Genomic DNA, 24,162 nt, shown 5'->3' with positions numbered 1-24,162 from the left:
AGATTGGCGACAGTGCTCTTTAACATGTTTGTTGAATGTTGAGAAAATACACATATCTACAAACACAACAATGGTATGAAAAAAACTAAAAGAGTGCTCGGCAAGGATAGAATTTTCCCGATTTCGAGCAAAATTTGCTCCCACTCTCAAACGAGCAAAACATGTTCGCTATTATTCGAGCGACATCGAAAAATTGAGTATACTAGACTTTTTTTTCCCTCAAGGAGTGCTCTCTCTCGAATTCGAGAGAAACTCCATCGTATTTCGAAGGTCTGCCTTTACCATATGTTTTCCATTAAGGGTTCCTCTATCCAAAAGCAAATGTTAAAAAAGTACATGTTGCATTTTATACAGATTAGTTAAAATTAGAAACAATGCACTTCCATTAGAAATTCTCATTATGAATCGGGGCTACCGAAATTTGTAGCTATTTATCGACTTTGGCCAGTAATAGCTGCTAATTAATAACTTATTTATCGACTTTTATTAGCCAAAAAAAAGGGTTTGTAATGATTACATTTTCTGGGCAGTGGGAAAATTCTCTATTTCAATATCAAAAAATTTCCATCGAAATTAATATTAATATGTCTATTTTAGCACTATTAAAGTAAAATTCTGGTAGAAACGGCAAAATATTAGAGTTTATATCAATCAAAATTATGTCAATCTAAAATGAACGTACTAATTTTTGTATGTTCAATCAATCGAAATTTTTCAATATCGAATGCAAACATTTGGTCTCAGCCCAATCTTCCAAAAAAAAATGAAATTTTCGACAACATTCTTTCGCATTTAAAAGGAGTATCAATTAAGAAATATATATTTATACTTTTTAAATATTCCAAGTATTTGCCTCGAATAAGTGCATTCCAATGTTTTATTAAAAATCAAAATCACAACTTAAGAGAATATCATTCAAGGCAAAGAAAAAAAGTTGGCAAAGTTAAATACTTATAAACAAAATAAGTACGATTTATATTTTTGGATGGAGATAAAAGCATTTTTAGGAAATAAATCTCAACAAGTGACAGTTTGACACCTTAGAACAAAAAAAAATATGGAAGTGCCAATTAAAATACCAAACTGTGTGAACTTTAAAACAAAAATTATTTCTGATCACCAAAGTTTAAGCAATGGCATCTTAAAGTAAATCCAATGGAAATCTAAAAATAGAAAACAATTCAAAATATTCACCAACAACGACAATACGAAGAAAAATTAATTAAATATGATTTGGTTTTTATTTGACCGAACACAACGTAATCCAGCATGACGTCATTGTTAATAACAATTGAAATGATCTAATTGATTTCGTTTAATAAAACCATTCAATGTTTTGTTAATTAATTCTGTTCTTATTGACTTCATTCCATTTCAATGGATCACGTCGCTGAATCATTGATCCATCATAATTCAAATGTCCAAATAACATTAAATAAACAAAAGCAAAATGCCACACAACAATAGTGCCGCCTTCTAATTTAGTCATTTGGTGCTTTTTGTGGACTTCAAAGGTATGTCACTGAAGCGTATCACGCAAAAACAAAACACATTCCTCCTCTAGGCGACTAACCTATAGCCATTATCAATCAGAGGTATTTGTGTTGACTTGACTAATCATCCATCCAGCCATCCACCCATTCGAGTATTTAACAGCCGAACGAGAAAACATTGAAATGACCGCAAAAATGAAGCATCTTTTGACAGTGAGATTAGTCATAATCTTGCCGATTGCTAGCAAAATCATCTCTTTTATTTTTTTGGAGAATGTATAAAGTTTATTGCCGATTTCTCAGAACTATAACTAAATATATGGGTTATTGTGTGGGACCTATAACCATAAAATCTTCATTTTAACAACGAATTCCTTAGGTATTTTATTGTGTACATTCAAATTTCATAATGATTTATATTTAAAGAAACAATTAAATAATTTATTTAGTTTCCAAATCAACTTCAATATTACAAAACATGACGAATGATTTTAGTACAAATTTTCATTTTTTTATTTAGGAATCGTTAATAGGAATCGTTTGATCGTGGTAAACATTAGAATTGATGCATAGCCATGACCTACCCTACATTCATTGTACCATGAAAGTTAGGTATGTTAGGAAAAATAATTTACTTTATTTAATTCCCTCGAATTCGAGTAAAGAGGAAAACTCGTCTGAAGTGTTTCTTCTGTTTTCTTCTTTGATTTGCCCCTAGTTCACAGCAACTTCAAATCAGTAAAAAAAAAATCTTTTATTCCCCCGATTTCACTCTTATAGCTAAATCTCACCCTTTTTCGAGAGAGCTCCCACCCCAAATAAAACTCCTACTCTTCGAACAATGCTGCTTGAGAGCAAGTTTCACTTCCGAGTGAAAACAAAGCTCTGCTAAAACTCTATTGAAAGCAGGACAGAAGATCATTTAATTTAAAAATAATCCAGGAATTAAAACAAATTAGCCAATTCGATTCGAAAAAACGTCAAAAAACAGGGGATTTCTTTATAAGGGCTGGTCCTATATTGATATTTTTGTAAATAGTGTTCCTACATAATAACAACACAAAATATCAACATTTGGCGAAGTTAAATGGAAAACATGGTCAAAACTTAAAATCAAAGTTATCCTTACAAAAAGTAAACTAATATGACCCATTTTCTGTACCAATGATTCTGGGTGTAATCCAAAGATCTTTATTAAATTTCAAAGTTCAATCCTATATATTGCGAAATTCATCTCCAACTATAGATGTTCCTTTATAGGATGAGATAAAAAATTGCAACAATTCAATTTTATTGAATGAATGCAAAAATTGCCGGAAATAGCCTCCAATTTTAGAATAAGTTTAGATTTGTTCGAATTGGCCACCTTTGGCACGAATTATGGCCTTCAAACGGTCAATGAAACCGTCATACGCTGCCCGAATGTTGTTCTGCGGTATTTTGGCCCATTCCCAGCGAAGCTTGCTTGCTTGCTTGAGATGATCGACACATTGGTTTTTTTTTTAGTGCTAACCTTGCTTTCCAAAATACTCCAGACACAATAGTTCAACGGGTTGATATCCGGAGATTTTGGTGGCAATTTTGCGCTGCAAATGAAGCGAGGAACCTCATTTTGTAACCATTCTTTTTGGAATGTACAAGGTCTGCGACCAAAATGTTTGCATGCCCAAGTCTTTAATACACCCTCCAGAATATTTTCGCGATAATATTCGGCATTTATTCTGATGCCACGGTCGATTAATACGAGCCGAGAGCGACCATCAGCTGTTATGGCCGTCCACACTATCACCATGGCCGGCGCTTGAATTCTAGAGGCCAACCGGAGGTGCACATTTTCAGCTGACTTCTTTGGCAAGTAAACACGATAATTTTGTTTGTTTACACACTGCTGGACAGCGAATATTTTCTCATCGGAGAATACCAAATTCGAGGGTTTACTACTTTCGGCCAAGCGAGGCAACTCATTAACCCTTTTGAGTCCATTTTCTTTCTGTTGGGGTGTAAATTCTTGCACTTTTTGGAATTTCAATGGCTTTACCACTAGCTCATTTTTCAATATTTGCCGAATAGAATATTACGATATGTTCAGATCACGATCCATTTTTCGGCCACTGCGACGCGGACTTCGATAAATTCGCTTCTTTACTTTTCGAACCATTTCTGATATTGCTGTTTTCTTCCGTTCACTTCCTTGAAGTAGGGCTGGGCTACCAATATCACGGTAACGAAAGGCACTTTTGGTTTTCCAGCCAAGTATAAAAAATCACACTATCACGCTTGAATTTTAACGAGTGGCTTGGAAATGACAGCAGTCTGAAGTCGGTTGCAGTTTTTTCATCTCTCCCTGTATATAAAAAACTTTTTTTGTTTAATAAAATCAATAACAACTTTTGCAGATATTAACTTTTATCTTATTAACTCTTATTTTTTGTTTATTTTTCCAGCTCTTTGCCATTGCATCGATAATTGTGATTTCCTTCAATCCCGATTCTATGCGTGAGGACATAGCAATCGGTGCCTACATTGCATGCTCGCTCATTGTGTTCTTTGCCTTTTTGGGATGTTTTGCTGCCATCCGTGAGTCGGTGTGTCTGACAGCAACAGTAAGTGAATTGAATTGCTAGATAATTTCAAAAACTAAAATTTATTTACACTTTTTTCTCGCAGTGTGCAGTTTTCTTATTGGTGCTGGCGGCTGTACAAATTGCCCTGACCTGCGTGGGAATGACTGACACGGGAGTCCGGAGTGCTGTCGAAACCGTCGATAAGGCATGGGAATCGAATGCCATGGATGCCATTCAAAGTGAACACGAATGCTGTGGCAAAATCAGCCCAAATGATTATATTACCCTGAACAAGGCCATACCAATCAGTTGCTATATTGATGAAGATGCCTCCAAGACCTCGAATCTGTTTTTCGAAGGCTGCAAGGATAAGCTACAACGGCACTATGAAAGCGAAGCGTACATATTTACTGTTGTTTCATGGTCCCTGGTGGCGTTTGTGGTAAGTGCGCTTTTTATACCCTACACCACAAGGTGGTCAGGGTATTATGTCTTTGTGCATTTGTTTGTAACAGGCAGAAGGAAACGAGATAGACCCAAAGTTCCTTTTGATCATCTGCATAGAATCACATTCTGAGTCGATTTATGCATGTCCGTCGGTCCGTCTGTCCATGTATTTTTGTAAACAAAGTACAGGTCGCATTTATTGCCCGATCCAGATGAAATTTTGCAAAGATGTTTTTTTGGCCCAAGGATGAACCCTATTGAAATTGGAGATAATCGGTCAAAATTTAGATATAGCTCCCATATATATCTTCGTCCGATTTGCCTTTTATTGTGCACCAAACGTGTAATATCAGCCCGAATTGTATGGAATTTTGCATATACACCCAAATTAGGCCTGAAAATAAGTATGCCAAATTTGATCGAAATCGGTTCAGATATAGCTATAGCTCCCATATATATTGTTCATCCGATTTGTTATTTTTGTCCACCGCCGCCGTAATATGCACTATGCAACAACAATATTTGGGGAAATATATCAAATACAGCTCAGAAATACATTTGCTAAATTTTATCGAGATCGATTCAGATTTGGATATAGCTCCCATATATATCTTTATCCGATTTCAAATTAATTGTGCACCAAATGGGCAATACAATTCCGAATTTAAAAGATACAAATGCTTCGGCATATTTAGTCCTTTGAACTTTAAATTATAATTATAATCATAGCGTGTATGATTGAATTCTCCCATAAAAACTTTTAATTGTTATGTGGAGCTCTACTTAATTAGCAAAGTGGTGTAGGGTATCATAAAGTCGGCCCCGCCCGACTTGAAGACTTTCTTTACTGGTTTTCTATTGAAAAAATAATTTTGAATAATTATTAAATGTTTTTTTGTTATTTTCAGATAATTGGATTCCTGCTGGCCGTGTTCTTGGCCATCAGTTTCCGCAACACTCAAAGACGCATGCAATTTTAAGAATTCCATTAGACTTCGTCACCTACCTACCTAACTATCTACCGACTAACTTTAGGAAGTACAAATTTATAATAAATTTGGCATCTCATTCTCACTTCTTGAAACGCTAATGTATTTTTTGTAATGTTAAATGTATTTTAAATTTGAATTGATTGGAGAAGACGCGACCACCAACACCGACCCCCCAAACTCTACCACCGAATCGTATATTTTTTATTCTCAAATATTTACAAAATTACACATTGAATATGAATTAATTGTTTAAACTAGAATGCGAAACAAGTGCAATTTATTAAAAGTCTTATTGTTGGTTATTCAAAAACAAAACGTATTTTATAAGTAAAGAACGAAATGTTTGTTCACCCCTCCTCCTCCTCTATCTATATGTGTATGTATTTTAAATTTTTTGATTTAGTTTTTTATGTATAAATGTTTTATTCTCTGCGTGTGTATTTATTTTTATAAATGTCTGTTAACTGTGTTGTAATTTATTTAGTAATTTATTTACAAAGACAATGAAACAAAATAAAAAAATCTAAGAAATAAACAAAAAAAACTAACAATGACACATATTTATTCATCGGTAAAATATTTAGCTGATAAGAAATTCAAATTCATAGATTAAGTTGGGATGAATAGATGCAGTATTAAACGTGTATGAAAACAAGTCAAAAAGTATCAGTCGGTTTTTCCGACAGATGTATGCCCTCAAATGATGTCTGATTATTTAAAAGATGACGTCAGAGACAAAAAAATATTAACAAGTAAAAAAGCTGTAAGTTCGGCCGGACGGAACTTTGAATACCCTTCACCATTTGGAACGAATTTGACCATTTTCAAAAAAATACCGAATGTAGCCCTTATATTAAGGTCTATACGACGACGTGGATCTGCATGGGCAACTTTTGTCATAAGCCATTACAAATGCGAAACTTGAAAATTAAATCAAAATACCGAATATCGGGAGTTAACATTATATGGGGGCCATACCAAAACATGAAACTTCACAGATATTTTTCTGTCATACGCTGTAGTATTCATTGCGAACTTCAAATAACAAATTGAAACAATTTCGGTGAATAATGTCGCTTAAATCATTAAAATACCAAAAATAGGGAGGTACCATTACATCGGGGCTATACCAAAACGTTGACCTACATGGTCCATTTTCAATACCAAAAGTCCTGCAGACATAATATATATTTTAGTAAGATTTTATCAACCTACTTCATTTAGTTCGGATGCTAGATTGATTTCCACAGACGGACGGACATCGCTAAATGGACATAGAATTATGCTTATCAAGAAAATATACCTTGTGGGGTCTTAAATGTATATTTCGAGGTGTTACAAACGGAATGACAAACTTAATATACCCTCCATACTATGGTGGAACGAGATCCCATAGAAAGCATTTGAAGTGGTATGTATACATTTATCGCATTTACGTTAGTTTCGAAATGGCAAACTAAGTCAATTTCTTCTGGTACCACCCCAAAAAATTATTTCGCAATCTTACGTTTGTTTATATTTGAACAGGATCATTTGAAAACCCTAAGCAAAGCTTTGAAAGCGCTTGTACCACTTTCAGCATTGCTAGCAATGACAACCAGATGCCCTCTGGATTACTAGCATCCCAAAAATAATGATAAAGGCATTACCAGTAAGATAAAAATGATGAGTTATCTCCATAAAATTAGCATGGCAACAAACCGTATCTTTATCATACCAACAAATGAGTAGCGGCGGCGCAAAAGGTAGCACGTCCGACTACAAAACCTAAGATCGCAGGTTCGAATCTCAGCGCCATCAAACATACAAAATATATCGCTGATCCAAATCCCTCAAATAACAAAACGGAGTGTGTTCTAAATATACAGAGGGTATATAGCATTTGATACGTCCAAAACAAAATTCATTTCAGGTTATTTGGAGCCGATATAAAGTTGTATCCGTTCTATCCGTCTGTCTGGCAGGAGATTTTGGTATTAACTTGGTACATCGTAATTTTATTATCAAACTTAAATTCAGTTCGATGATAGGCAATATTGGTCCAATCCTTGTAGTACTTCCCCACAAAACGTAAACATTTTCAATAAAGTATTTTTCCACAAATAAAGAGAAAGGATCATCCGAGTTTGTTCACACTTTTGCAAAACCAACAGTGGTGAACAATATCGGCCTATGCCTTCCAATACCTGTCCCACAAAGAGTACAAATTTTGAACATTCACAACGCGTATAAAATGTGAAACAAGAGTCCAATTGTCTTCAAATTTCGCATATTCCAATATTTCTACCAACTCTAGGTCTTCTATTAAGATAGCATAAAACGGAGCACTTCTTCTGATAACTCCTTTGCAAAGGGTCATAATTTTGAATCCTTAGAAAATGCAACATGAGTATCAGATTCCTTCAAACTAGGCACATCCCAATATTTGGGATAGATTGGGCCACTCTCTCTGATACCTCCCCACAAAACTTCAACGAAAAAAAAACATATCTCATATAAAGTAAAGGAAGTAACTAATATAGTCGAAATGTCGTTATATTATATTTGAGTTAGGTCAAATGCGAAGAGGAAAATATTGGTCCACTTTTTCGGTATCTCCTTCACAAGGATCAACATTTTAAATAATCATAGCGCAATTTAAAATATATTTTAACAAGCAAAAAAGTAGGTAGAAGTTTAATACCGGCCGAACTTTAAGGAACTTGAAAAATTTCCAAAAAAATCCGCTCAAACATTCCGTTACAGGGAAAACTTTACCCTTATATAGCGGCTATACGAGTGGACCTATATAGACCATTCTCTTCCAGGTAGTAAAGTACTCAGAAGGAACTCCTTGTGTGGATTTTCCGACAATTTTATAAAGAAATTTGGCTACAATCATCAAAAAACCAAATATCGGGATTTACCGTTTTATGAGGGCTATACGATATCGTGGACCGATATAGCCCATCTTAGCTTTCTGTCTTAATTAGTTTTGACTTTAGCGTGATTACAGCAGACGGACGGACGGGCAAGAATAAATAAACTTTGTTAGATGTAAAATTATTATTTCGATGAGTTACAAACGGAATGACGAACATAAAATACCCTCCATACTATATGTGGTGGAGGGTATAATAAATTGACAAAGGCTGAGGGTCAGCAAAACCGATTGATGCTGTTTAACTTTTTTTTGTACATATTATGGCTTAAGAAATGTAAAGAAAGGAAAGAAGAAAAGTTAAAGTGTTTCTATAACGTTCCTCAATTCAGCAAATCTGCTGGGTAGCAATGGATACAATAATTTCATTTTATTAGAAAAACACTTGAAATTTTACAATTTGTAAAATTAGGAATTCCTACGTTTACATACATTTCTACACACTGTGCAATAATTGTGTTTTGTTTATTTTTAAAGATTAATTTAATTTTTCACTGGGCAAGGTTTTTCCGCATTTCTATCGGATAATTCAACATATTAATTGACTTTCGATTGTTTTGTTTTCCATTAATGAAATTTCTTACTGGAAATAGCTGGAAAAGTTCTATGAACTTTAAGTTTAAGGGCATCCAATACCCTTGAATTGGGTCCGTCCATTTACACACACATGCATGTATGTATGCGTGTGTACATACATGCATGTCAACAATATATTCCACCGTGTTGGTGAACGTGAATAGAAACATGTGCGAGTAAACATTAGCAGCCATGTCATTCTTGTATACAAAATAACAAATTATAAAAAAAAGCTTTCTTTAAAAGCTCTGACATATCTGACATGTTGATAAAAATAATTTGTTTACAAATAGACATAAGAAGAAAATTTTGTATTTGTTTTCATTTGCAAATTGCGTGCAAACAACATTTAGTGGCAGTTTAGCAACATTGGTTAGGTTGGTGTCAAACGGAGGCGAAATATGAATGTTGAGAGAGCATATGGAGAAAACCTCATCAGCTCTCTTGCTACGGAAGAAAAATACTCGAACAACTTGTTGCTTCGGCAAAATGAAAATAAGAACGGATGTTGACATCAATAAAACGGATGTTGACATCGCCAATTGTAAACACCCAACACAATTATGAACATACTTGTTTCATTTTGGGAAAATGTTCTCTCACAAATTTGTATATGTACCTTTCCAACGTGCATTATTTGCGTGCAGTGTTTCGATAATAAACAAATAAACTAAACATAATTATACACGAAAAACATTAGTGGGAGTAGTAGGCACTGGTGTTTCTGTCGCATGAGTAATAATTATATACAATGTTAAAAAAATGTGTCACAAGTTCAACAGTTGTGTGTATTACCTGCTTAAATTGGGTTAATCACTTAAGGTGAGGTTTTTTATTAGTTTCTCTGTACAACATGTTGTATGACGTTACAACATTTACTGGTCTAAGTTTATTACGATAACAAATCTGTTAATGAACTTTTTATTGTAGTCTTTGTGCCTCAATTCTCGTTCTATGAAAATGTGAAATTAAAACTTTTATAAAGGAAAGAAATGTGAGATGAAAAAATTAAAAACATTTTTTTAGAACATAAATTCAGTCCCTGCTTTGGGAAGGATGTCGTAAAAATTATGAGACATTAAGTTTAGAAATAGGTCCACGTTATGACATACAGGGTGAGATGAAAAAACTGCAACCGTCATTTCTAAGTCACTCGTCCTACAGCTGTTAAAATTATTCCAGTGACAGCTCATTATATTGTTTACAAGCGTGCAAAAGCATTTGGGTGAGAATTTTCCAGAAAAAAACTTATTCGTGATGGAATTCAAGCGTAATAGTGTGATTTCTTTATATTTGGCTGGAAAACCACAAGTGGCCATCGTTGGAGCACTTCAGCATTTAAATGTCAATACATCTTTTGTGTCTCGTACCATCGCTCGTAGCCCGACTTCAAGGAAGTGGACGGAAGAAAACAGAAGAAATGGTTCGAAAAGTAAAGAAGCGACTTAATCGCAGTGGCCGAAAAATGGCTCATGAGCTGAGCATATCGCAATATTCCATTCGACAAATATTGAAAAATCAGCTCGGGGTAAAGCCATTGAAATTCCAAAAAGTGCAAGAAGTTACACCGCAAAAGAAAGAAAATGGACTCAAAAGAGCTAAAGAGTTGCTTCGCTTGGCCGAAAGTGGTGAACTGCCGAATTTGGTTTCATAGTCCAGCAGTTTATAAACAAACAAAATGATCGTGTTTATTTGCCAAAGAGGTCAGCTGAAAATGTGCACCTTCGGTTATCCACTAGAACTCAAGCACTGGCCATGGTGATGGTGTGGGCCGCCATAACAGCCGATGGTCGCTCTCCGCTCGTATTAATCGACCGTGGCATCAGAATAAATGCCGAATATTATCGCGAAAATATTCTGGAGGGTGTATTGAAGCCTTGGACACGCGAACATTTTGACCGCAGACCTTGGACATTCCAACATCGCACTCAGCACGGGCCACCCATGAATGGTTACAAAATGAGTATCCTCACTTCATTTCCAGCGCACAATGGGCACCAAAATCTCCGGATACCAGTCCGTTGGACTATTGTGTCTGGAGTATTTTGGAAAGCAAGGTTTGCACTAAAAAATACCAAAGTGTCGATCACCTCAAGCATGCGCTTCACCGGGAATGGGCCAAAATACCGCAGAACAACATTCGGGCAGCGTGTGGCGGTTTCATTGGCCGTTTGAAGGCCTTAATTCGTGCCAAAGGTGACCAATTCGAACAAATCTAAACTTATTCTAAAATTTGATGCTATTTCCGACATTTTTTGCTATCATTCAATAAAATTTAAAAATAAAAATGTAAAAATTATCCTGTATGTGGGAGATATATGCAAATAAAGTCGTGCATACACAAACTTAATTTTTTTGAAGTCTGATGCTACATCTCCCTTTCCAAGTGGAATTTCAAAAATTTATACAGCCTATGTTGCTTTCAGGCTAAGCAGTAGTATGTTTGGAAATTTTCACAAAAATCTCTTCGGTTGTTTTTGAGCCTATAAATTACAAACAATCAAACGTATAAACATTTTCCTTTTTTTATAGATATAGAAGAAGAATAGAAATATGACTATTCAAAATGTTGACCTCTTTGTGGGGAAAATACTAAAAAAAAATGAACTGATATATCCTTATCCTCACTATATCTTGTGTTGGTAGAACCATTAGTTTGTATCAAGTTTGAAAATAATAGGATTGTCGTTTTATTCAAAAATTAACCGTTTTAGATTACCCAGATCTTGTGTTGATAGAAATATTGATGTGTTCGAAATTCCGAAACTCTGAACTCGATTTAGGTTTAATAATTATATTATGTGTTCGAAATTCCGAAACTCTGAACTCGATTTAGGTTTAATAATTATATTACAATGTACCAAATTTGGACGAAATCAGATACATATCTTCCTCTCTATACGAGAAATATATGTATGTCCATATGATAAGCGCAAACATCATAAACAATCCTTAGAGAAGGACAATTATTCGTGCCTTAAAAACGTTAAGGTGGCTAGTAGTAACTACAAATTTTTGTAATTTAGTTTGATTCAAATCAAATCAGCTGTTAAGCCCTGTAATTGATCCAGATAGAGAAAAACAAGAACTCTTTATTCTATCAGTAAGGATCTCCTCCATTCTTCATCTCCATTAAAACCAAAAGCCCACATCGCCTAAAAACGGTTAACACATTTGTCATCGATTCTTTTATTCGAACAATGTTTATGAAAGGCGGATTATTACTCAAGTCTTCGTGTAGATACGGTAAACAACATAACATTGAACTTATTTTTAACTTTTCACTAATACACATACAAACACTTCGTCCTTAACGAATACTCAATAATACTCAAATAATGCTCTCCGCTGTAGAAGTGTTTATTCGGCGAACAATGTTGCCAAACATTTTGACTTTTTTTAATATGGCCAAAAAGTGTATCTCATTGTATTATTAATGTTTAAGGTCTAATGTCTCTTTGGTCGAAATCCATTTTAGGACATTCGATATGCAGGATATTTCCGTTCGTCTATCTGTCTGGTTGGTGCCCACTTTAACTCTTTAAGGCAGAACCGATTTAGTCCAAATTAGGTCCATCTTAACATTTTTCGAAATTTTTATCGAGTTCTATGATACGTAATACGGGTCAACTTCTTCAAGTACCTCTACCACAAAAATAAAACAATCACAAAAACAAGTTAGTCTGTATATAAACAGAAATTTTAGTGTACCGACAGATATATAGTGTAGGATACGAGTATATATTAAATACTCTCAGCATTTGTCCATAAATTAATGTAGCATAAATATTGGTCCTATATTTACACCAGATCTAATGTTACGAGAGTTATGATTACTGTCAATTTAGTGGAGGCTATAATATTCGGTTAGTAGATCAAAAGGTTTTTTTTTGGATTCTTAGACCAAACATTTTTAGGGTCCCTTATATATTAACTTACCCATAGGGTCTTTAATATTTTTATTTATGCTTCGCAAAATTTGAGATAGAAAGATTTCAGATTTGAAATTTGATAGAGAACTTTGAATTTCCTATAGAGTCATTAGTATTAAATATGGGTCGGTCCAATAATTTCCAATTAATTTAGTTAAAATCAAGATGTACCTTGATGGCTACTCAAATACATTGACCTACATTGAGAATTTTTTGCAAGAAGCTGTACTACTCCGTCAAAATAAAATACCAAATAACTTTAAATTTTATTTTGGTCAACTTTTGGTACTAAAATCAAGAAGTAGCTTCAAATTAGGCCTATAGCAGAATGTGGGGATATATTGATCTTTTTCCTTTTACTCAGCACAGCCATAACTTTACCCAATGACTATTTAAAAATACAGATTTCAATTTTTTTAATTTGCCGTTTTTATGCTCTTACAACGACTGACATATTACAGCTCACAATTCTAGCTTTATTCTTTCAATTTATACCATAGTACAGCATTTAGTAGATGCTTGTTCTTTTAGATCCTTTTTATTAAATTTCGAAAAACTCATCCGTATCACACCGTCAACATCTTAAATACCCCCCCCCCCTCCCCCCTTAAACCCGCCAAAACAAATTGTAAAAAACGCCACAATTGACATCACTAAAGAGCAACGATTGAGAGATTGAGAAAAAAGGAACTCAACCCATGACATCATTGCTGGATGCCATGGCACACTACCCTCCAAATGAAAGTAGCGGAAAGCGGAGCAAAACAAAATGGACAAACAAAGAAAAACAACAACAAAACAAAGCGTTAAAAAGGACTGCACAGCAGAACGCACAAAATTCGAAATCCAATTCAAGATGAGAACGACACAGGCAGAGCGATTAGTAGTTCATTGTCGGCTGTGAAAGCAAGTGGTGGTCAGTACAAAGTGAAAAAGAAGAGAAACGACAACGCAGTAAATAGTGAAGTGAAGTAAATTGGAGTGTTTTATTGTAAAGAAAGAAAAAAAACAGGAAAACTGCACTGAATGTGATGTTCGATATTTGTTATTTTGTGTATTTCCTCCTGTAGTGAAAATACAATTAAAATAAACAATTTTCTTCAAATTTCCCGTCACAAAACGAGATTAGGGGAAGATGAGTTGCCAATTGTCCTTTTACAAAGTGCTCTTGAGCATAGTTAACACCGTGTTATCGGTACGTATGAGCAATTTTGAAATATATACGCACTTCATCAATTTTTTAAATACTCTCCAGTAATCATACGCCAAGTGGTTTGAATATTTATTTAAACTTTGTGTATTCATTTTCCTTTTCTTTACAGTTACTTGGCATTGGTCTGATAGCATTGTCTGTGTATGAATTGAATTCCTCCACACCTGGCACCTTCGAACATGTAGCTGTGGTAGTGCAAATATTCATTGGATCCTTTATTATACTCACCTCATTCACGGGCTGTATTGGAACTTGTCGTCATTCCTTGAGTCTAATATGGAGTGTGAGTATTTTCCTGACACAAAAAGAGAGAGATAGAGAACAGTATGAGTTCACTTTTTTTAAACAACAACTTTCCCTTTCCTTTTTCGTTTTCGTTTGTTTACTTTCCGTTTTGATGCGTGGCGATGATGCGTTTGTTTTTATTGTGACCCCCTTTACGTCCTGCCAAACCGTATTCCGACACTCAGTATGTCATGTGTGTGGGATTTTTGTTGGCATTCCAACTTTACATTATTGTGGCAGCCCATTCCACGGACTACGTTTTAAATGCCCGTAATGATTTTAATAATTTGTGGTCGAATTACACTCTCAACGAAGACCGGATTTCGAGTATAGAAACAAGTGTAAATATTTCTTAAAGCGTTTTGCTATCCGAAAATGGGATAACAATCATTAATAATTCAATTTCAGAATCACTGCTGTGGCCGAAATAGTTCATTGGACTATGAACACATCGTTGGAGCAATACCGAAAAAATGCTACCTTAACCAGGAGAGAACACTTGAGAACCTCTTCAAGGAGGGCTGTTTGGAGGTTCTCGAAGAGAATGCATCGAAAAACAGTCAAATTGGTTTGACAGTGAAATGGATTATCTTCTTCCTGGAAGTATGTATACCATTGAAGTAATGTGACCTTGACATCATTTAGTGCTGCTCTAAGATTTGTTGTTGCATGTTTTTGTTTTCGATGAGAACGTTTTAGAACTCAAGTCAGTAGCTTAGTGTGTTTGGCAATATATTTTTCGCAAGGGTGTTTGGTTGTGGAATGTGGTAACAGTATTTTCAACTCATCCATCATAAGCGTCATAACATGCCTAAAACGTAAATTTTATAAGTGGAAAGCCAGATATAAAACACAAAGTGTGGATTTAAACAATTCAAAACCAGTAAGGAAAAATCATAAGACCGGCAGGGTCTACCATGTTATACCCTACACATATATACATATTTAATAGAGCTCCGATAACAAAAGAAGTTATATTGCATTTTTTTTTTTTTTTTTTTTTTGAAGTATATCATACCACCTATCAACCTGTGGCTTTAGAGCAATTATAATTTGATTTCGGAGGGAACAATTCCGAATCGATTTTCACCAAACTTGACGGAGACATTTTGATCATTTATACCAAATAACTTTGCTATATGCACTCATTGTTGTGGAGTGCATATTACGAAATGAACACGTAATGAATGTAAACACCTAATCAGATGTAATATATATATGGGAGCTACAGCTATATCTGAACCGATTTTCACCATATTTGATGTACTAGCTTCTAAACTGAATTCGGTCGGATGTGCTGAAATTCACGTCAATTGTTGTGAGATTAAAAATTTGGCGCACAATTAACCCGAAATAGGCTGGAGATATATATGGGAGCTATATCCAAATCCAAACCGATCTTGATAAAATTTGATAGATGTATTTCTGGACTGTATCTAATATCTGATACCAAACACCATTATTGTGGAGTGTATATTACTCATGTGAAGGACTTAAAACACCAAATAGGATGAAACATATATATGGGAGCTATAGCTATATCCAAACCGATTTTCATCAAATTTGACGTACTTGAATTCGGTCGGATGTACAAAAATTCATGTCATTTGGACTGATATTAACTTGTTGCTCTTTGAGATAATTGGAGAAAAACAACAAGATTTTGGCTTAAAAATACCAGAATCTTTTTTAGGTGGATAAAATGGATGCACCAAAAACTCATACATTGGAACTATGCTGCCCAAATTGCTTCTCTAAGCCCATTTACTCACTCATTTTTTTTATTTTCGACAAATATAGGACTTTTTCCGAATTCTTCATATCTTCTTATATCTTCACTGCTCAATAGCCCGTCCGGGTTGGGGAATAATTCAAGTGGATTTCATAGATAGATTTCATATTTTGTATTCAATTTTTATGTATACGAAGAGACCCCAATATTTTGCCATCAATTTCTTAATATTTAATATAGACCTTTCAACATTTATAGAGAGCTATGGATTACCTCAAGTAACATTATTCCAAAACGTGGATCATGTTATTAAAACAAATGAATACTACTTATTTTACAGAAGAAAATTGTCTGTACACATCCACCTCTTCGTATGGTCCCCATATAGCGATGCCTCTAATATTCCTATTTTGAGAGTTTTAGCTACATTTTTTAACAGAATTGTCACAATCTTGCTATTGAAAGTTTGTTATTCAATATAATTGTTATCCCCTTGACAATTTCTGGTACAGGGTATTTTGTGTTTGTGTAATTGTTTGTAACGTGCTTAAGAAACTGAGATAGACCCATAGTTTCTTTGATAATCTTAGTCAGTTTATCCATCATTCATTCCATGTAAAGTATTGTCCGATTAATATGAATTTTTCCACAAATCATTAGTTTGCTTAATGACGTACACTATTGAAATTGGTTATGTTCGGTCCAAGTTTAGATATAGCTCCCATATATATCTTCTTTAGATTTCAATTTTATTGTGCTCCATCGGTATAATATTCGTCCTAATACGATGCATTTTTGTACATACAACTGAATTCAACATAGAGGCAAATTTGTAAAATTTAGTGAAACTCGGTTCAGATATAGCTACAGCTTTCATGCATATATTTCATCAGAATTAATATTTACACACTCCACCGCCTTAATATACACAACATAAAAACGATATTCGGTAAAATGGCTTAGAATAACACGTGGCAAATTTTATTGAGATCGGAACAGATTTGGTTATAGCTCCCATATATAATTTCACCTTCATTGTACACCAAATGGTTATATCAGCCCAAATTGAATAGAATGTGTCATATTTGATGAAATTCGGTTCAGATATAGATATAGCTCAAATATATATGTTTCATCCGATTCGGTATTTATGTTCCTCACATCCGTAATACGCACTCCACAACAATAATATTTGGTGCCACATGCCAGACACAGCTTAGAAATGCCTGTGCCAAATTAAGTTCAAACCCAATGCACTCTATAGCAATGGTATTGGATGGGAAGGGTACAAATGCGTTTTAATATTATAACTGCTTTAAAACAATAATATGCATTCAAAATAATCATAGTTGGTATTATCTATTCCTCATAAATTATTTGTTATGGGTAGCTCTACTAATTATGTATAGTAGTCTAGGGTATCATATATTCGGCACCGCCCGACTTTGATCTTTCTTTACTGGTTAATATATTCAAATTCCTGTTGTTTAGGGAAGATTTGGACTTTTGATGTCCTCTGAGTTAATTTATTTAAATGAACTTTTAAAACATTTTAGCTATTTACGAAAAAATCGAGCGTTCTAAACCAAATATTTTTGTGGGAGACTTTTGTGAAGAAGACTTTTGTGATTGAGTTAAAACACAAATTTTAGAAAACCAAGAGCAGCCAATGTTTGTTATATTTTTCGGAAAAAAAACCTCGAAAAGTCGAATTGGTGTGGTAACCAATTTCAGGACCAAATACACAGTACTATGTCGACAAAGGCAAATGAAAAATTCTTACAATCGCAAATAATCAACGAACCCTGACTCTGGGTTGCTGGGAAGTATCCTTGATTCTTTGATGAAGCTGCCAAAGCCCTTCCTCCTTTAACAACATCTTCGGTTGGGAAAACTCACTGCAACTCAAAACTGTCAATAATAGAACTGATGCTAAGCCTATAATGACAAAAAGTTAAAAAGCAAATATAATCTTCACATTGAATTACATTGTTTGTAGGTTGCTTAGTAATGAATAAACCTTTCCCCACCGACATTTCAAACTATTTCCATCACATTTTTCGAAAGAAGATATATAAACTTATTTTACTTTTGTTAGATTGGTTGGAGTCTATAAAACATTGGGAAGCAATGGTCTGAGACGCATTAGATGTAATCTAATGTCATGTTTATGTTAAAGTTTTTTGTAGGGTTAAACTACTTTGAAAGTATTTGAAAAACAAGTAAACGTATTTATATGTAAACGTATTATAATGTCATTTCTTTTTAAAAAAATAATGTGCTGCTGTCTATCGAATTGATGTAGACTTTTGAAACTCTAAGAAGCTCACATGCATGATATATGAGCCTCTTCTTTTTTCTATATTCAATAAAGTTTATTGTTAGTAGATAATTTCTGTAGAAATTTTTAATAAAAATAAGCACCTAATTTCTGGTAACGGCCTATTTTATGTGTTTGGAAGGACCTAATCACATTATCCGACTGCTCTTTAATGCCCACAATCATAAGATGGGGGTAAACTATTTGCCATTACTTGTAATACCTCAAACTATTGGGAATCCCGATAGTGAAATTCTACATTTAACTATGTCATCTGCCGGCCGTCAAGGGACAGATGTTATGACATTATTTAAGATAGATGCTTGAAATTTGCACAGACGTATACGTCATTCTTATGATGATTGATATTGAGGGTCCTCGTTAAGGTATAGCCCTCAAATAATTCCACTACCTGATACTCGTAATTTTGGATAAATCTGTCACTTTCGACCGAATAAGCTCTAATATCTAGATTTGGGGAATCTTTTTCAAATCTAAATATTAACATTGGCTCACCGCGGTAGCCGACTATTTCGGCGGGCCCAACAGACAAAATTAGTTTTTTTGAAACAAAATAATTCAAAACTTACCAGACTAATTCGGTGTATTGGTTCTCTTTTAGGCACAATCTTATTATAACTGTATCTGCAGACTTTAAGTATTTTGATGTGATAACAATCTCGATTTTCGACAAATTGGGCTATAATTTAAAATTTGAATTATTATTGAATGTACATTTGCTATACGAAAATAAAATGCCCACGCTTTGATATAAGCTCCACATAAATATGTTGGTCAATTTAGGATCGAAGTCGCAACCTCCATCTTATTGGGCAATAATTTTATTATCTTTGCTTTTTGAATGTGTAATCAAACACAAAACACAAAAAAAAAATATTAAAAAATGTGCAATTCAAAATTGAAATTCAAATTGAAAAAAAATTTCACGGCATATACAAATTTGACAAAAAATAAAAAAATATATGACAAAATGTGACTAAATTATTCATATTTTTACTAACGTATTTTTACGCGGTTTTATTGTTTTCTGTCAAGAGAAGTATTGAAAAATTAGCTCGGGATAAAGGCATTGAAATTCCACTCCGCTTGGCCGAAAGTGGTGAACTGCCGAATTTGGTTTTCTCCGATTAGAAAACATTCGTTGTCCAGCAGTTTGTAAACAAATAAAATTATCGTGTTTATTTGCCAAAGAGGCTAGCTGAAAATGTTGACCTTCGGTTGGCCACCAGAACTCAAGCGCTGGCCATGGTAATGGTGTGGGCCGCCATAACAGCCGATGGTCGCTCTCCGCTCGTATTAATCGACCGTGGCATCAGCATAAATGCCGAATATTATGGCGAAGATATTCTGGAGGGTGTATTAAAGTCTTGGACACGCAAACATTTTGACCGCAGACCTTGCAGACCAAGAATGGTTACAAGGTCAGGTTCCTCGCTTCATTTCCACCGCAGAATGGCCAACAAAATCTCCGGATACTAATCCGTTGGACTATTGTGTCTGGAGTATTTTGGAAAGCAAGGTTTACACTAAAAAATACCAAAGTGTCGATCACCTCAAGCAAGCGCTTCGCCGCGAATTTTCATTCAATAAAATTTAAAAAAAAAATGTCATTTGCCTTTGTTGCATTTTTATACCCTCCAACTTGGAAAGGAGGGTATATTAACTTTGTCATTCCGTTTGTAACATCCTTAAATATTCGTCGTAGACCCCATAAAGTATATATATTCATAATCAGCATAAAATTCTAAGTCGATTTAACGATGTCCGTCTGTCTGTCTGTCTGTTGAAATCACGATACAGCCAACATTATTTGACGTAAAGCGCCAAAATTTAGCAGAGCAATTGGTATTGTGTCTAGGATGGTTGGTATTGAAAATGAGATATATCGGTCCACGTTCTGGTATAGTCCCCATATAATGGTACCTCCCGATATTCGGTAATTTGATGATTTTTGCCAAATCTTTTTCACGTATTTGTCTGAAAATTGGTATTTGTAGGTCATAATGGGTTCTAGCTCCGTTGGCGAAACATTGCATGTATGGGTCCATGATTTGGTATATCCCCAATATAACGGTACCTCCCGATATTCGGTACTTTGATGGTTTTTGCCACATTTTTTCACTGATTTGTCTAAAAATTGGTATTTGTGAGTCATGATGGGTCCTAATTCGTGTGGCGAAACATTGTATGCATAGGTCCACGTTTTGGTATAGTCCCCATATAACACTGTACGACACGATTTTTCACCCATGATCAAACTGACAAAATTCTGAAAATATAGCTCAAAATAAAATATACGTATCTTCCAGTTTTTCTAGATCAATTCATTTAAGCTTTTTACGAGCAATTTAATTTTTGGAGTATTAAACAATAAAAATGTAATTTTTATAGTTGTAAATTAAAAGGTAAAACTTAACAGTTAAATTAATTTGAAAATTTTATACGTTTATTTTGACGTTTATACATATCGGTTCTTGTCTCACGGCAAAGTGACCAACAGTATTGAGCCAGCATATACCTCATGTCTTTGCCTTTGTATCTCTTTTCAATTTATGCGATGCTCGTCGCTGAAGTCGCCTAAGTTCGGCGGGTTGTGAAGAAAATGTATTTTGAGGGACATATTGACTCCCATCGCAAGATACGAAGCAATCAGTTCTTCTACAATTTCCTTATAATTTCCCGCCCTCTTTTTTCCCAAAAAATTATTTATAACGTTTATGAACGCGGTCTATGATCTTTTTTCTATGGGACTAAGCATATTTTTCTGCTTAACAGTTGTTTGATTTGTGGACCATTGCAAACACCTTGAAGAGAGGAACAATTAAAAACTAAAAAATGAAAAGAGAGACATTAAGCACTTACCCGCCGTGATCTTAGCTTCGCTCATTTTTGGAAAGATAGCTTTAATAAGCTTAAACGCTGCACTGTCTGTGTTAAGTGCTCTTATAAAACTTTGAATTAAACCCAACTTAATATGGAGAGGGGGTAAAATTACTTTGCTGGATTCAACCAATGGTACATTGTCAATACTAAATTGGCCCAACTCAGCATCTGTACGAGGTTCCCATTCAAAATTGGTATAGTGAAGATCTTTTCTGCGTCCCTCCCAAACGCACAAAAAGCATTGGTGCCTCGAAAATCCTCTTTTTACACCTTTTAAGCAGAGAAACAACTTTAAGATCACAACAAATTATCCATGTGTGTTTCTTGTATTCTATTGAATCCAAAATTATTTTCATATTTTCGTACGTTTCAACCATACAAGTTGCGTAAGCAATTGGTACATTTGGTTCATTTCCAATATGAAGCAATACCGCCTTCAGCTTGCTTTAAATGAGAACCCACTATTTCTGCCGACTCTTTTGACATTTTAGCATCGCAAACCAAGTCATTAATGTCCTCTTGTGTCACAAAATGTACTGCTTCTGAACCGTATTCACTTGTCGGAAAAAATTCTGAAGGAGATAGTTCTCTTATGGACAATGAACCAACTTCAATTTCCTGGCAAGCTATATTCTTTTCCGAAGGAGCTGTTGGAAATTGGGTGCATCTTAATTGTGCCCTTATAACTGATTGAAGGTTAGGGTAAACCATTTTTTCGCGTGTGTTATAACGGAACCCACGAGTCTATGTTAAACAGAAATAACATTGTTCAGATGAGTTCTCAGTCCGTCGTAACCAAATTGTAGGCCGGACATATTTCATTTTATGTACAACCGATTCACTTTTCCATCCATTTAATCACCGATAGCAATAATCGCAGATTACTTCTGGCACGTACCATAGGTTTGGAACATACAAAACAACGAAATACTCTTCAAAACCTTTTTCAACACTTGCTTTAATACATCTTAAATGCTTTGGAGGTGCAAATAAGCCACAAACGTAACAAAATTTATTTTTTTTTGACACTCCATTTCTTAACCGTTTGAACACTTACGCACTGTTGTTGATAACATCAATGTTTTTAAAATCTAGGGTCACTAGGACATTAAACATATATAGGTATATACTGGCTGAATACTCCAAAAATTGAATTACTCGTAAAAAGCTTAAATGAATTGATCTAGAAAAACTGGGAGATACGTATATTTTATTTTGAGCTATATTTTCAGAATCTGGTCAGTTTGATCGTGGGTGAGACCAAAAGTTTAAATTTGTCGTACAGTGTAACGGTACCTCCCAATATTCGGTATTTTGATTATTTTTGACAAATTTTTCACGAATTTCGCTGAAAATTTAGTAGTTGTAGATCATAATGGGTCCCAGTTCGTATGGCGAGTCATTGTAATTATAGGTCCACGTTTTGGTATAGCCCCCATATAATGGTACCTCCCAATATTCGGTAATTTGATGATTTTTGCCAAATTTTTTTCACGTATTTGTCTGAAAATTGGTATTTGTAGGTCATAATGGGTTCTAGCTCCGTTGGCGGAACCTTGCATATGTAGGTCAACAATTTGGTATAGCCCCCATATAACGGTACCTCCCGATATTCGGCATTTTAATGGTTTTTGCTAAATTTTTTCTAATGTTTCCTTTACCCTAAGGTGGAGGGTATTAAAAGTTTGGCCCGGCCGAACTTAATGTTTTTATTTACTTGTTTTATCTCACCCTGTATATATATATGTGGGCAATTGAATTTCATAATCTCACTTTTAATATGAAACCTGAAACAAAACTTTATCAAAGAAAAAAATTTTTAGGGAAGTTCACAAAATCAAAACAAGCAAAAAAATGCTTGGTTAATAATTATTTAAGTTTTAATTCATAGCCAAGTGTCCTACCTTCGGCACTTCACTGTATGTGAAATATATATGATAATAATGTTATCTAATATATACATCTAATATAATCAAATATTTAACTCTTAAACTCTTTGTCTCTTTTTAGTTATGTGCCTTAGGATTAGCATCCTTGCTGGGAATAAACTTGCGTAACAAACGCCGAAGGGAACAATTTGAAAATTAGTCAAATACTGACTTTGTCGAATCGAATGAGGAATATACAAACAAATAAAACGTATTTATATTTTTGACTCTTTATTTTTGTTAAAATATATTTTTAATTGTATCGAATGCAAAACGGAATCGTAAATTATTGACATATTTATAAAAAAAATAGAAACACACACACGTAAAAAGGGATGACAGGTCACTAAAAAGTACCTACGAATAATAAAAAACAACAACCAAAAATATATATAAATATTTATTTATTTATGAAGCGTGAATTGTATTTTTATGATTTTATATATTGCCATATAAATGTTATAAACCTACAAACATACATACATGCAAACATTCAAATCATATTATGTACAACATGTTATTTACATATACGACGTATATAAGTGAATATTTGTTATTTGATTCACAACTCTATATACATATGACGGTATGAACAAGAAAAAATAAAACAAAATATATATCACAGACTTATTTTATATAAGAAAATATATTAATGAAAATAATATAAAACTAAATAATTGTGTTTACATTAATTAAACTTATTGGCCTTAGTGTTGGTTTAGGTGATGGTGAATAGTTCAATAAACCCTAGAATCGTGGAAAAACCTCCTTTGCGCATAGTAGCCGTACTTTCATGGAGTCTTCTCTATCAGTTCTTTACACCAGATATTGTGTTGTTGGAAATATTAAGATATGT

General features: G+C 34.2%; 2 protein-coding genes across 2 annotated transcripts in view; both read left to right on the top strand.

Annotated features, from left to right (window-relative positions):
- LOC101900135 (protein late bloomer) overlaps positions 1-6,040 on the top strand; it is a 35,320-nt gene extending 29,280 nt beyond the window's left edge. The window contains exons 2-4 of the mRNA XM_005179637.4: positions 3,938-4,096; positions 4,161-4,499; positions 5,413-6,040. Of these exons, the coding sequence (XP_005179694.1) occupies positions 3,938-4,096; positions 4,161-4,499; positions 5,413-5,484 (570 nt within the window). The 3' untranslated portion in view covers positions 5,485-6,040. The remainder of the gene's footprint in view (positions 1-3,937; positions 4,097-4,160; positions 4,500-5,412) is intronic.
- Positions 6,041-13,797: 7,757 nt separating this feature from the next.
- LOC131804031 (protein late bloomer-like) lies at positions 13,798-23,544 on the top strand. Its single transcript, XM_059126254.1, has 5 exons — positions 13,798-14,119; positions 14,247-14,420; positions 14,608-14,763; positions 14,831-15,025; positions 23,389-23,544. The coding sequence occupies exons 1-5, from the start codon at positions 14,060-14,062 to the stop codon at positions 23,464-23,466; spliced, it is 663 nt and encodes a 220-aa protein (XP_058982237.1). The 5' UTR covers positions 13,798-14,059; the 3' UTR covers positions 23,467-23,544.
- Positions 23,545-24,162: the final 618 nt, after the last annotated feature.

The sequence above is a fragment of the Musca domestica genome, unplaced genomic scaffold (genome assembly GCF_030504385.1).
Source record: "Musca domestica strain aabys unplaced genomic scaffold, Musca_domestica.polishedcontigs.V.1.1 10, whole genome shotgun sequence".
In the NCBI taxonomy this organism is placed as follows: Eukaryota; Metazoa; Arthropoda; class Insecta; order Diptera; family Muscidae; genus Musca; species Musca domestica.
Note: the sequence above shows the minus strand (reverse complement) of the source record. Positions and strands in the feature narration are given on the sequence as shown.